This window comes from Somniosus microcephalus, unplaced genomic scaffold, assembly GCF_052327205.1.
Source record: "Somniosus microcephalus isolate GS21.2 unplaced genomic scaffold, FLI_Smic_1.0 unresolved_chr3, whole genome shotgun sequence".
In the NCBI taxonomy this organism is placed as follows: Eukaryota; Metazoa; Chordata; class Chondrichthyes; order Squaliformes; family Somniosidae; genus Somniosus; species Somniosus microcephalus.
The window spans coordinates 50,843,340-50,856,961 of record NW_028225181.1 but is presented as its reverse complement, the minus strand read 5'-3'; the positions used below and the strand labels follow the sequence as shown (position 1 = coordinate 50,856,961).

The 13,622-nt window shown below is 55.8% G+C and overlaps 1 protein-coding gene across 1 annotated transcript in view; it reads left to right on the top strand.

Annotated features, from left to right (window-relative positions):
- The window catches only part of LOC147091432 (tyrosine-protein kinase STYK1-like), a 94,863-nt gene that overhangs the window by 49,617 nt on the left and 31,624 nt on the right, over positions 1-13,622 (top strand). Inside the window, exons 5-7 of the mRNA XM_085976784.1 lie at positions 1,863-2,108; positions 3,059-3,240; positions 6,727-6,810. Coding sequence (XP_085832910.1) covers positions 1,863-2,108; positions 3,059-3,240; positions 6,727-6,810 — 512 coding nt within the window. The remainder of the gene's footprint in view (positions 1-1,862; positions 2,109-3,058; positions 3,241-6,726; positions 6,811-13,622) is intronic.

The following is a 13,622-nucleotide window of genomic DNA, read 5'->3' as shown; positions in this document are numbered from 1 at the left end:
GTACCTACCCTGGGAGTGTTTGATGGGACAGTGTAGAGGGAGCTTTACTCTGTATCTAACCCATGCTGTACCTGCCCTGGGAGTGTTTGATGGGACAGTGTAGAGGGAGCTTTACTCTGTGTCTAACCCGTGCTGTACCTGCCCTGGGATTGTTTGATGGGACAGTGTAGAGGGAGCTTTACTCTGTATCTCACCTGTGCTGTACCTGCCCTGGGAGTAAACACTGAGAATGTTTTTATAATAATAATCAATTTTATTGTCATTGTTAGTGCACAAGTGCAGTACAACGAAATGTAGGCTTGCGGCTCCCGAGAGTGTACATTTTGATTAAGACATTTAAACATTCAACATACATTTGGCTTGTGATACATTAACATAAACATAACCATAATAAAGTGCATTGGCAGATGTGCAGGCTTTAGAGTTTATTTGTGGAGTTCAGTAGGATGACAGCCCTGGGAAAGAAGCTGTTCCTAAATCTGGTCGTACGGGTGCGAATGCTTCTGTAGCGTCTCCCAGATGGCAGGAGGGCGAACAGACTGTGGCTGGGGTGGGTAGGGTCTTTGATGATGGTCCGTGACCTCTGTAAACAGCGTTTCTGGTATATGTGCTCTATGGTCGGTAGCCGGGTGCCGGTAATGCGTTGGGCAGTTTTGACTACCCGCTGCAGGGCTTTCTGGTCATAGTAGCTACAGCTGCCATACCATACTGTGATACAGTTCGTCAGGGTGCTCTCTATTGGCCCCGAGTTAGTCCCAATCAGAGGATGGGCAGTACCATTCGCGACAGCCAACCAGAGGGGGTTGAAGAGTCCTCCCTCTCTCTGATGGGTGGGGTCAGTGGGGTCAGACATTGACCTTTCACCCGCTCTGGGTACCCGGGGGTTCATTGTCAATCCTTGAGGTAGTTTTTCTGCTGAAGCGATGTTGGCTTAAAGAACATAAGAACATAAGAAATAGGAGCAGGAGTCGGCCCTTTGGCCCCTCGAGCCTGCTCCGCCATTCAATGAGATCATGGCCGATCTTCTACCTCATCTCCACTTTCCTGCACTATCCCCATATCCCTTGATTCCCTTAATGATCAAAAATCTATCGATCTCTGTCTTGAATATACTCAACGACTGAGCCTCCACAGCCCCCTGGGGTAGAGAATTCCAAAGATTCACCGCCCTCTGAGTGAAGAAATTTCACTTCATCTCAGTCCTAAATGACCGACCCCTTATTCTGAGACTGTGACCCCTGGTTCTAGACTCCCCAGCCAGGGGAAACATCCTCCCTGCATCTACCCTGTCAAGCCCTGTAAGAATTTTGTATGTTTCAATGAGATCACCTCTCATTCTTCTAAACTCTAGAGAATATAGGCCTGGTCTACTCAATCTGTCCTCATAGGACAATCCCCCCATCCCAGGAACCAGTCTGTGAACCTTCGTTGCACTCCCTCTATGGTAAGTATATCCTTCCTTAGGTAAGGAGACCAAAACTGTCCACAATACTCCAGGTGTGGTCTCACCAAGGCCCTGTATAATTGCAGTAAGACGTCTTTACTCTTATACTCAAATCCTCTTGTAATAAAGGCCAACATACCATTGGTTTTCCTAATTGCTTGCTGTACCTGCATGTTAACGTTCAGTGATTCGTGTACAAGGACACCCAGGTCCCTCTGAACACCAACATTTCCCAATCTCTGACCATTTAAAAAATACTCTGCTTTTCTATTTTTCCTACCAAAGTGGATAACTTCACATTTCTCCACATTATATTCCATTTGCCATGATCGGAGGGAAGGTGGGGGAAGGGGAGGGCATGGGGCACAGACTGACCGCCGCCATGTTTGACCAATGAGACCCTCTTGGATTTCCCCAGGACCCTTGGAGAGGGGGCGGAATGACCCCCTGTCCTCCCACCATGACATCATGCTGAGCGAGGCCTCACCGGGTGGCGCCCTCTGTTTGACGGACCCGGCACTGAGCCAGTGGCAGATCCCCAGGGAGAGAATCCTGGGGGGGCTGAGGAAGATCGCCCAGGGGACCTACGGCAACATCTACCAGGCCAGGCTGGCTTCGGACGACCCTGGGAGGGAGCGGGCTGTGGTCCTCAAGGAGCTGCATGGTAAGGCAACATGCTGTCGCGGTGACAGGGGGGGGCGGGGGTTTGGATTTAATCTTCCTGCGTGACTGGCTCGAGGTGGGTTTGAATGGCCTCCTCCTGTTCCTATTGTACCCAGCTCGAGAAGGGTTGAATGGGCCTACTCCAGTTCCTATTGTAACAGGCCCGAGAGGGGCTGAATGGTCCTACTCCTGTTCCTATTGTAACAGGCTCGAGAGGGCCTGAATGGGCCTAGTCCTGTTCCTAGTGTAACAGGCCCGAGAGGGGCTGAATGGGCCTAGTCCAGTTCCTATTGTAACAGGCCCGAGAGGGGCTGAATGGTCCTACTCCTGTTCCTATTGTAACAGGCTCGAGAGGGCCTGAATGGGCCTAGTCCTGTTCCTAGTGTAACAGGCCCGAGAGGGCCTGAATGGGCCTAGTCCTGTTCCTAGTGTAACAGGCCCGAGAGGGGCTGAATGGTCCTACTCCTGTTCCTATTGTAACAGGCCCGAGAGGGGCTGAATGGGCCCAGTCCTGTTCCTAGTGTAACAGGCCCGAGAGAGGCTGAATGGGCCTAGTCCTGTAACTATTGTAACAGGCCCGAGAGTGGCTGAATGGGCCCAGTCCTGTTCCTATTGTAACAGGCTCGAGAGAGGCTGAATGGGCCCAGTCCAGCTCCTATTGTAACAGGCCCGAGAGGGGCTGAATGTGCCCAGTCCTGTTCCTAGTGTAACAGGCCCGAGAGAGGCTGAATGGGCCTAGTCCTGTAACTATTGTAACAGGCCCGAGAGTGGCTGAATGGGCCCAGTCCTGTTCCTATTTTAACAGGCCTGAGAGGGGCTGAATGAGCCCAGTCCTGTTCCTATTGTAACAGACCCAAGAGGGGCTGAATGGGCCTACTCCAGTTCCCGTGTAACAGGCCCGAGGCGGGTGAGGCCAAGGACTTTCCTGACCGGAGGCTGTCCTGCTTTCAGAGTCGGCCGATCCCAGCAAGGTGAAGGAGTTCCTGGCGAGGATTAAGTTCCACGCTTTCCTGGGGAAGCACGAGAACCTGGTGGAAATGTTGGGCTGCTGCACTGATCGGGCCCCCCTCTACCTGCTTATGGAGAGCATGAATCGCGACAACCTGCTAGAGTTCCTCTGGATGTGTCGCAAGGTACGTTGCGCATTGTGCGAGTTCCCCAGTCTGGGGGTGTAGGTGGGTGAGGGGATGGGGAGGGGGACTCGGTTACGAGAGACTCGGTTACAGGAGATTAGGTTACGAGAGACTCGGTTACGAGAGACTCGGTTACGAGAGACTGAGTTACGAGAGACTTGGTTACGAGGGACTCGGTTACGAGAGACTCGGTTACGAGAGACTCGGTTACCAGAGACTCGGTTACCAGAGACTCGGTTACGCGGGACTCGGTTACGCGGGACTCGGTTACGAGAGACTCGGTTACCAGAGACTCGGTTACCAGAGACTCGGTTACCAGAGACTCGGTTACCAGAGACTCGGTTACCAGAGACTCGGTTACGAGGGACTCGGTTACGAGGGACTCGGTTACGCGGGACTCGGTTACCAGAGACTCGGTTACCAGAGACTCGGTTACCAGAGACTCGGTTACGCGGGACTCGGTTACGCGGGACTCGGTTACGAGAGACTCGGTTACGAGGGACTCGGTTACGAGTGACTCGGTTACGAGGGACTCGGTTACCAGAGACTCGGTTACGAGAGACTGAGTTACGAGAGACTGAGTTACGAGAGACTCGGTTACGCGGGACTCGGTTACGCGGGACTCGGTTACGAGAGACTCGGTTACGAGTGACTCGGTTACCAGAGACTCGGTTACCAGAGACTCGGTTACCAGAGACTCGGTTACCAGAGACTCGGTTACCAGAGACTCGGTTACCAGAGACTCGGTTACGAGAGACTCGGTTACCAGAGACTCGGTTACGAGAGACTCGGTTACCAGAGACTCGGTTACCAGAGACTCGGTTACGAGAGACTCGGTTACGAGGGACTCGGTTACCAGAGACTCGGTTACGCGGGACTCGGTTACCAGAGACTCGGTTATGAGAGACTCGGTTACGAGAGACTCGGTTACGAGGGACTCGGTTACGAGGGACTCGGTTACCAGAGACTCGGTTATGAGAGACTCGGTTACGAGAGACTCGGTTACGAGAGACTCGGTTACGAGGGACTCGGTTACGAGAGACTCGGTTACGAGGGACTCGGTTGCGAGAGACTCGGTTACGAGAGACTCGGTTACGAGGGACTCGGTTACGAGAGACTCGGTTACGAGGGACTCGGTTACGAGAGACTCGGTTACGAGGGACTCGGTTTCGAGGGACTCGGTTACGAGAGACTCGGTTACGAGGGACTCGGTTACGAGAGACTCGGTTACGAGGGACTCGGTTACGAGAGACTCGGTTACGAGAGACTCGGTTACGAGAGACTCGGTTACGAGAGACTCGGGTACCAGAGACTCGGTTACGAGAGACTCGGTTATGAGGGACTCGGTTGCGAGAGACTCGGTTACGAGGGACTCGGTTACGAGAGACTCGGTTGCGAGGGACTCGGTTGCGAGAGACTCGGTTACGAGGGACTCGGTTACGAGGGACTCGGTTACGAGGGACTCGGTTACGAGAGACTCGGTTACGAGGGACTCGGTTGCGAGAGACTCGGTTACCAGAGACTGGTACCAGAGACTCGGTTACGAGGGACTCGGTTACGAGAGACTCGGTAACGAGGGACTCGGTTGCGAGAGACTCGGTTACGAGGGACTCGGTTACGAGGGACTCGGTTGCGAGAGACTCGGGTACGAGAGACTCGGTTACGAGAGACTCGGTTACCAGAGACTCGGTTACGAGAGACTCGGTTATGAGGGACTCGGTTGCGAGAGACTCGGTTACGAGAGACTCGGTTACCAGAGACTCGGGTACCAGAGACTCGGTTACGAGAGACTCGGGTACGAGAGACTCGGTTACCAGAGACTCGGGTACCAGAGACTCGGTTACGAGAGACTCGGGTACGAGAGACTCGGTTACGAGAGACTCGGTTACCAGAGACTCGGTTACGAGAGACTCGGTTATGAGGGACTCGGTTGCGAGAGACTCGGTTGCGAGGGACTCGGTTACGAGGGACTCGGTTATGAGAGACTCGGTTGCGAGGGACTCGGTTGCGAGAGACTCGGTTACGAGGGACTCGGTTGCGAGGGACTCGGTTGCGAGGGACTCGGTTGCGAGGGACTCGGTTACGAGAGACTCGGTTACGAGAGACTCGGTTGCGAGGGACTCGGTTGCGAGGGACTCGGTTGCGAGGGACTCGGTTGCGAGGGACTCGGTTACGAGGGACTCGGTTACGAGAGACTCGGTTACGAGGGACTCGGTTGCGAGAGACTCGGTTACGAGAGACTCGGTTACCAGAGACTGGTACCAGAGACTCGGTTACGAGGGACTCGGTTACGAGAGACTCGGTAACGAGGGACTCGGTTGCGAGAGACTCGGTTACGAGGGACTCGGTTACGAGGGACTCGGTTACGAGGGACTCGGTTGCGAGAGACTCGGTTACCAGAGACTCGGGTACCAGAGACTCGGTTACAAGAGACTCGGGTACGAGAGACTCGGTTACGGGAGACTGGGTTACGAGGGACTCGGTTACAAGAGACTCGGGTACGAGAGACTCGGTTACGGGAGACTGGTACCAGAGACTCGGTTACAAGAGACTCGGGTACCAGAGACTCGGTTATGAGGGACTCGGTTACCAGAGACTCGGTTACAAGAGACTCGGGTACGAGAGACTCGGTTACGAGGGACTCGGTTACAAGAGACTCGGGTACGAGAGACTCGGTTGCGGGAGACAGGTACCAGAGACTCGGTTACAAGAGACTCGGGTACCAGAGACTCGGTTACGAGAGACTCGGTTACCAGAGACTCGGTTACAAGAGACTCGGGTACGAGAGACTCGGTTACGGGAGACTGGTACCAGAGACTCGGTTACAAGAGACTCGGGTACGAGAGACTCGGTTATGAGGGACTCGGTTGCGAGAGACTCGGGTACGAGGGACTCGGTTACGAGAGACTCGGTTACGGGAGACTCGGTTACGAGGGACTCGGTTACAAGAGACTCGGGTACGAGAGACTCGGTTATGAGGGACTCGGTTGCGAGAGACTCGGGTACGAGGGACTCGGTTACGAGAGACTCGGTTACGGGAGACTCGGTTATGAGAGACTCGGTTACGAGGGACTCGGTTACGAGGGACTCGGTTACGAGGGACTCGGGTATGAGAGACTCGGGTACGAGAGACTCGGTTACCAGAGACTCGGTTACGAGGGACTTGGTTACGAGGGACTCGGGTACGAGGGACTCGGGTACGAGAGACTCGGGTACTAGAGACTCGGTTACCAGAGACTCGGTTACGAGGGACTTGGTTACGAGGGACTCGGTTACGAGGGACTCGGGTACGAGAGACTCGGTTACCAGAGACTCGGTTACCAGAGACTCGGTTACCAGAGACTCGGTTACAAGGGACGTGATTATGAGAGACTCGGTTATGAGAGACTCGGTTACGAGAGACTAGGTTACCAGAGACTCGGTTACAAGGGATGTGGTTACGAGAGACTGCCAATCATACTTGTCTCTTTTTGTTCCTCCTCCCAGGATGTGATTAACATGGGGGAAACTCCTTATGACCTGACGGAACGGCAAGTCTATAACGTGGCACTGCAGGTGGCGAGTGGCCTGGTGAGTAAACTTCTTGATCCTGCTCTGGCTTCGGGTGTGTAACAGGCTCGAGGGGCTGAATGGCCTCCTCCTGCTCCTGTGTAACAGGCTCGAGGGGCTGAATGGCCTCCTCCTGTTCCTGTGTAACAGGCTCGAGAGGCTGAATGGCCTCCTCCTGTTCCTGTGTAAAAGGCTCAAGGAGGGCAGAACGGGCCTCCTCCTGTGCCTGCGTAACAGGCTCGAGGGGCTGAATGGGCCTCCTCCTGTTCCTGTGTAACAGGCTTGAGGGGCTGAATGGCCTCCTCCTGTTCTTGTGTAACAGGCTTGAGGGAACTGAATGGCCTCCTCCTGTTCCTGTGATAAAAGGCTCGAGGGGCTGATTGGGCCTTCTCCTGTTCCTATGGTAACAGACTCGAGGGGGGCTGAATGGGCCTACTCCTGTTCCTATGGTAACAGGCTTGTGGATGGCTGAATGGGCCTCCACCTGTGCCTGTGTAACAGGCTCAAGGGGGGCCAAATGCCCTCCTCCTGTTCCTGTGTAACAGGCTCGAGGGGCTGAATGGCCTCCTCCTGTTCCTGTGTAACAGGCTCGGGGGGCTGAATGGCCTCCTCCTGTTCCTGTGTAACAGGCTCGGGGGGCTGAATGGGCTCCTCCTGTTCCTGTGTAACAGGCTCGAGGGGCTGAATGGCCTCCTACTGTTCCTGTGTAACAGGGTCAAGTGGGGCTGATTGGGGCTCCTCCTGTTCCTGTGTAACATGCTGGAGGGAATGGCTGATTGGGCCTCCTCCTGTTCCTGTGTAACAGGCTCGAGGGGCTGAATGGCCTCCTCCTGTTCCTGTGTAACAGGCTCGAGGAGGGCTGAATGGGCCTCCTCTTGTTCCTGTGTAACAGGCTTGAGGGAAGGGCTGAATTGGCCTCCTCCTGTTCCTGTGATAACAGGCTCGAGGGAAGGGCCAAATGGGCCTCCTCCTGTTCCTTTGTAACAGGCTCAAGGGGCTTAATGGCCTCCTCCTGTGCCTGCGTAACAGGCTCGAGGGGCTGAATGGGCCTCCTCCTGTTCCTGTGTAACAGGCTCGAGGGAACGGCTGAATGCCCTCCTCCTGTTCTTGTGTAACAGGCTTGAGGAAACTGAATGGCGTCCTCCTGTTCCTGTGTAACAGGCTCGGGGGGCTGAATGGCCTCCTCCTGTTCCTGTGTAACAGGCTCGGGGGGCTGAATGGGCTCCTCCTGTTCCTGTGTAACAGGCTCGAGGGGCTGAATGGCCTCCTACTGTTCCTGTGTAACAGGGTCAAGTGGGGCTGATTGGGGCTCCTCCTGTTCCTGTGTAACATGCTGGAGGGAATGGCTGATTGGGCCTCCTCCTGTTCCTGTGTAACAGGCTCGAGGGGCTGAATGGCCTCCTCCTGTTCCTGTGTAACAGGCTCGAGGAGGGCTGAATGGGCCTCCTCTTGTTCCTGTGTAACAGGCTTGAGGGAAGGGCTGAATTGGCCTCCTCCTGTTCCTGTGATAACAGGCTCGAGGGAAGGGCCAAATGGGCCTCCTCCTGTTCCTTTGTAACAGGCTCAAGGGGCTTAATGGCCTCCTCCTGTGCCTGCGTAACAGGCTCGAGGGGCTGAATGGGCCTCCTCCTGTTCCTGTGTAACAGGCTCGAGGGAACGGCTGAATGCCCTCCTCCTGTTCTTGTGTAACAGGCTTGAGGAAACTGAATGGCGTCCTCCTGTTCCTGTGATAAAGGCTCGAGGGGCTGATTGGGACTCCTCCTGTTCCTATGGTAACAGACTCAAGGGGGGCAGAACGGGCCTCCTCCTGTGCCTGCGTAACAGGCTCGAGGGGCTAAATGGGCCTCCTCCTGTTCCTGTGTAACAGGCTTGAGGGAACTGAATGGCCTCCTCCTGTTCCTGTGATAACAGGCTTGAGGGGGGCAGATTGGGCCTCCTCCTGTTCCTGTGATAAAAGGCTCGAGGGGCTGATTGGGCCTTCTCCTGTTCCTATGGTAACAGACTCGAGGGGGGCTGAATGGGCCTACTCCTGTTCCTATGGTAACAGGCTCAAGAGGGGCTGAATGGGCCTACTCCTATGCTGGTGTAACAAGCTCAAGGGAAGGGCTGATTGGGCCTCCTCCTGTTCCTGTGTAACAGGCTCGAGGGGGACGAACGGGCCTCCTCCTGTTCCTGTGTAACAGACTCGAGGGATGGCTGAATGGGCCTCGTCCTGTGCCTGTGTAACAAGCTCGAGGGAAGGGCTGAATGGGACTACTCCTGTTCCTGTGTAACAGGCTGAATGGGCCTCCTCCTGTTCCTGTGTAACAGGCTTGAGGGGCTGAATGGCCTCCTCCTGTTCTTGTGTAACAGGCTTGAGGGAAGGGCTGAATGGGCCTCCTCTTGTTCCTGTATAACAGGCTCAAGGGAAGGGCAAAACGGGCCTCCTCCTGTTCCTGTGATAACAGGCTCGAGGGAAGGGCTGAATGGCCTCCTCCTGCTCCTGTGTAACAGGCTCGAGGGGCTGAATGGCCTCCTCCTGTTCCTGTGTAACAGGCTCAAGGAGGGCAGAACGGGCCTCCTCCTGTGCCTGCGTAACAGGGTCGAGGGGCTGAATGGGCCTCCTCCTGTTCCTGTGTAACAGGCTCGAGGGAAGGGCTAAATGGGCCTCCTCCTGTTCCTGTGTAACAGGCTTGAGGGGCTGAATGGCCTTCTCCTGTTCTTGTGTAACAGACTCGAGGGGGGCAGATTGGGCCTCCTCCTGTTCCTGTGATAAAAGGCTCGAGGGGCTGATTGGGCCTTCTCCTGTTCCTATGGTAACAGACTCGAGGGGGGCTGAATGGGCCTACTCCTGTTCCTATGGTAACAGGCTCAAGAGGGGCTGAATGGGCCTACTCCTATGCTGGTGTAACAAGCTCAAGGGAAGGGCTGATTGGGCCTCCTCCTGTTCCTGTGTAACAGGCTCGAAGGGGACGAACGGGCCTCCTCCTGTGCCTGTGTAACAAGCTCGAGGGAAGGGCTGAATGGGCCTCCTCCTGTTCCTGTGTAACAGGCATGAGGGATGGCTGTATGGGTCTACTCCTGTTCCTGTATAACAGGCTCGAGGGGCTGAATGGGCCTCCTCCTGTTCCTGTGTAACAGCCTCGAGGTGGGGCTGAATGGGATTACTCCTGTTCCTATGGTAACAGGCTTGTGGATGGCTGAATGGGCCTCCACCTGTGCCTGTGTAACAGGCTCGAGGGGCTGAATGGCCTCCTCCTGTTCCTGTGTAACAGGCTCGAGGGGCTGAATGGCCTCCTCCTGTTCTTGTGTAACAGGCTCGAGGGAAGGGCTGAATGGGCTCCTCCTGTTCCTGTGTAACAGGCTCAAGGGGCTGAATGGCCTCCTCCTGTGCCTGCGTAACAGGCTCGAGGGGCTGAATGGGCCTCCTCCTGTTCCTGTGATAAAGGCTCGAGGGGCTGATTGGGCCTCCTCCTGTTCCTATGGTAACAGACTCGAGGGGGGCTGAATGGGCCTACTCCTGTGCCGGTGTAACAAGCTCAAGGGAAGGGCTGAATGGGCCTCCTCCTGTTCCTGTGTAACAGGCTCGAGGGGGACGAACGGGCCTCCTCCTGCTCCTGTGTAACAGACTCGAGGGATGGCTGACTGGGCCTCTTCCTGTGCCTTTGTAACAAGCTCGAGGGAAGGGCTGAATGGGACTACTCCTGTTCCTGTGTAACAGGCTGAATGGGCCTCCTCCTGTTCCTGTGATAACAGGCCCAAGGGAAGGTCTGAATGGGCCTCCTCCTGTTCCTGTGATAACAGGCTCGAGGGAAGGGCTGAATGGGCTGTTCCTATGGTAACAGTCTTGAGGATGGCTGAATGGGCCTCCACCTGTGCCTGTGTAACAGGCTCAAGGGGGGCCGAATGCCCTCCTCCTGTTCCTGTGTAACAGGCTCGAGGGAATGGCTGATTGGGCCCCCTCCTGTTCCTGTGTAACAGTCTTGAGGTGAGGCTGAATGGGCCTCCTCCTGTTCCTGTGTAACAGTCTTGAGGTGAGGCTGAATGGGCCTCCTCCTGCTCCTGTGATAACAGACTCAAGGGATGGGCTGAATGCACCTCCTCCTGTTCCTGTGTAACAGGCTCGAGGGGGGTCGAATAGGCCTCCTCCTGTTCCTATGGTAACAGACTCGAGGGTGGCTGATTGGGCCTCCTCCTGTTTCTGTGATAACAGGCTCGAGGGGCTGAATGGCCTCCTCCTGTTCCTGTGTAACAGGCTCGAGGGAAGGGCTGAATGGGCTCCTCCTGTTCCTGTGTAACAGGCTCAAGGGGCTGAATGGCCTGCTCCTGTGCCTGCGTAACAGGCTCGAGGGGCTGAATGGGCCTCCTCCTGTTCCTGTGTAACAGGCTCGACGGAAGGGCTGAATGGCCTCCTCCTGTTCTTGTGTAACAGGCTTGAGGAAACTGAATGGCCTCCTCCTGTTCCTGTGATAAAAGGCTCAAGGGGCTGATTGGGCCTCCTCCTGTTCCTATGGTAACAGACTCGAGGGGGGCTGAATGGGCCTACTCCTGTGCCGGTGTAACAAGCTCAAGAGAAGGGCTGAATGGGCATCCTCCTGTTCCTGTGTAACAGGCTCGAGGGGGACGAACGGGCCTCCTCCTGCTCCTGTGTAACAGACTCGAGGGATGGCTGACGGGGCCTCGTCCTGTGCCTTTGTAACAAGCTCGAGGGAAGGGCTGAATGGGACTACTCCTGTTCCTGTGTAACAGGCTGAATGGGCCTCCTCCTGTTCTTGTGATAACAGGCCCAAGGGAAGGGCTAAATGGGCCTCCTCCTGTTCCTGTGTAACAGGCTTGAGGGGCTGAATGGCCTCCTCCTGTTCTTGTGTAACAGGCTTGAGGGAAGGGCTGAATGGGCCTCCTCTTGTTCCTGTCTAACAGGCTCAAGGGAAGGGCAAAACGGGCCTCCTCCTGTTCCTGTGATAACAGGCTCGAGGGAAGGGCTGAATGGCCTCCTCCTGTTCCTGTGATAACAGGCTCGAGGGAAGGGCTGAATGGGCTGTTCCTATGGTAACAGGCTTGAGGATGGCTGAATGGGCCTCCACCTGTGCCTGTGTAACAGGCTCAAGGGGAGCCGAATGCCCTCCTCCTGTTCCTGTGTAAGAGGCTCGAGGGGCTGAATGGCCTCCTCCTGTTCCTGTGTAACAGGATCGAGGGGCTGAAGCGTCTCCTCCTGTTCCTGTGTAACAGGCTCAAGGGGCTGAATGGCCTCCTCCTGTTCCTATGTAACAGGATCGAGTGGGGCTGATTGGGCCTCCTCCTGTTCCTGTGTAACAGGCTCGAGGGAATGGCTGATTGGGCCCCCTCCTGTTCCTGTGTAACAGTCTTGAGGTGAGGCTGAATGGGCCTCCTCCTGTTCCTGTGTAACAGTCTTGAGGCGAGGCTGAATGGGCCTCCTCCTGTTCCTGTGATAACAGACTCAAGGGATGGGCTGAATGCACCTCCTCCTGTTCCTGTGTAACAGGCTCGAGGGGGGTCGAATAGGCCTCCTCCTGTTCCTATGGTAACAGACTCGAGGGTGGCTGATTGGGCCTCCTCCTGTTTCTGTGATAACAGGCTCGAGGGGCTGAATGGCCTCCTCCTGTTCCTGTGTAACAGGCTCGAGGAAAGGGCTGAATGGCCTCCTCCTGTTCCTGTGTAACAGGCTCGAGGGGCCTAATGGACCGCCTCCTGTTCCTGTGTTTACAAGCTCAAGGGGCTGAATGGGCTCCTCCTGTTCCTGTGTAACAGGCTCGAGGGGCTGAATGGCCTACTCCTGTTCCTGTGTAACAGGCTCGAGGGGCCAAATGGGCTTCCTCCTGTTCCTGTGTAACAGGCTCGAGGGGCTGAATGGCCTCCACCTGTTCCTGTGTAACAGTCTTGAGGGGCTGAATGGCCTCCTCCTGTTCCTGTGTAACAAGCTCGAGGGGGGCTGAATGGGCCTACTCCTGTTCCTATGGTAACAGGCTCGAGGGGGGCTGAATGGGCCTACTCCTCTGCCGGTGTAACAAGCTCGAGGGGGGCTGAATGGGCCTCCTCCTGTGCCTGCGTAACATGCTTGAGGGGGCTGAATGGGCATCCTCCTGTTCCTGTGTAACAGACTCGAGGGATGGCTGAATGGGCCTCCTCCTGTTCCTGTGTGACTGGCTTGAGGGATGGCTGTATGGGTCTACTCCTGTTCCTGTATAACAGGCTCGAGGGACTGAATGGGCCTCCTCCTGTTCCTGTGATAACTGGCTCGAGGGATGGGCTGAATGCGCCCCCTCCTGTTCCTGTGTAACAGGTTCGAGGGGCTGAATGACCTCCTCCTGTTCCTGTGTATCAGGCTCGAGGGGGGCTGAATGGGCCTCCTCCTATTCCTGTGATAACAGACTCGAAGGGCTGAATGGCCTCCTCCTGTTCCTGTGTAACAGGCTCGAGGGAAGGGCTGAATGGCCTCCTCCTGTTCCTGTGTAACAGGCTTGAGGGGCCGAATGGACCTCCTCCTGTACCTGTGTAACAGGCTTGAGGGACTGAATGGGCCTCCTCCTGTTCCTGTGTAACAGGCTCGAGGGGCTGAATGGCCTCCTCCTGTTCCTGTGTAACAAGCTCGAGGGCCTGAATGGCCTCCTCCTGTTGCTGTGTAACAGGCTCGGGGGCATGAATGGGCCTCCTCCTGTTCCTGTGTAACAGGCTCGAGGGGCTGAATGGCCTCCTCCTGTTCCTGGGATAACAGGCTCGATGGGCTGAATGGCCTCCACCTGTTCCTGTGTAACAAGCTCGAGGGGCTGAATGGACTCCTCCTGTTCCTGTGTAACAGGCTCAAGGGGCTGAATGGCCACCTCCTGTTCCTGTGT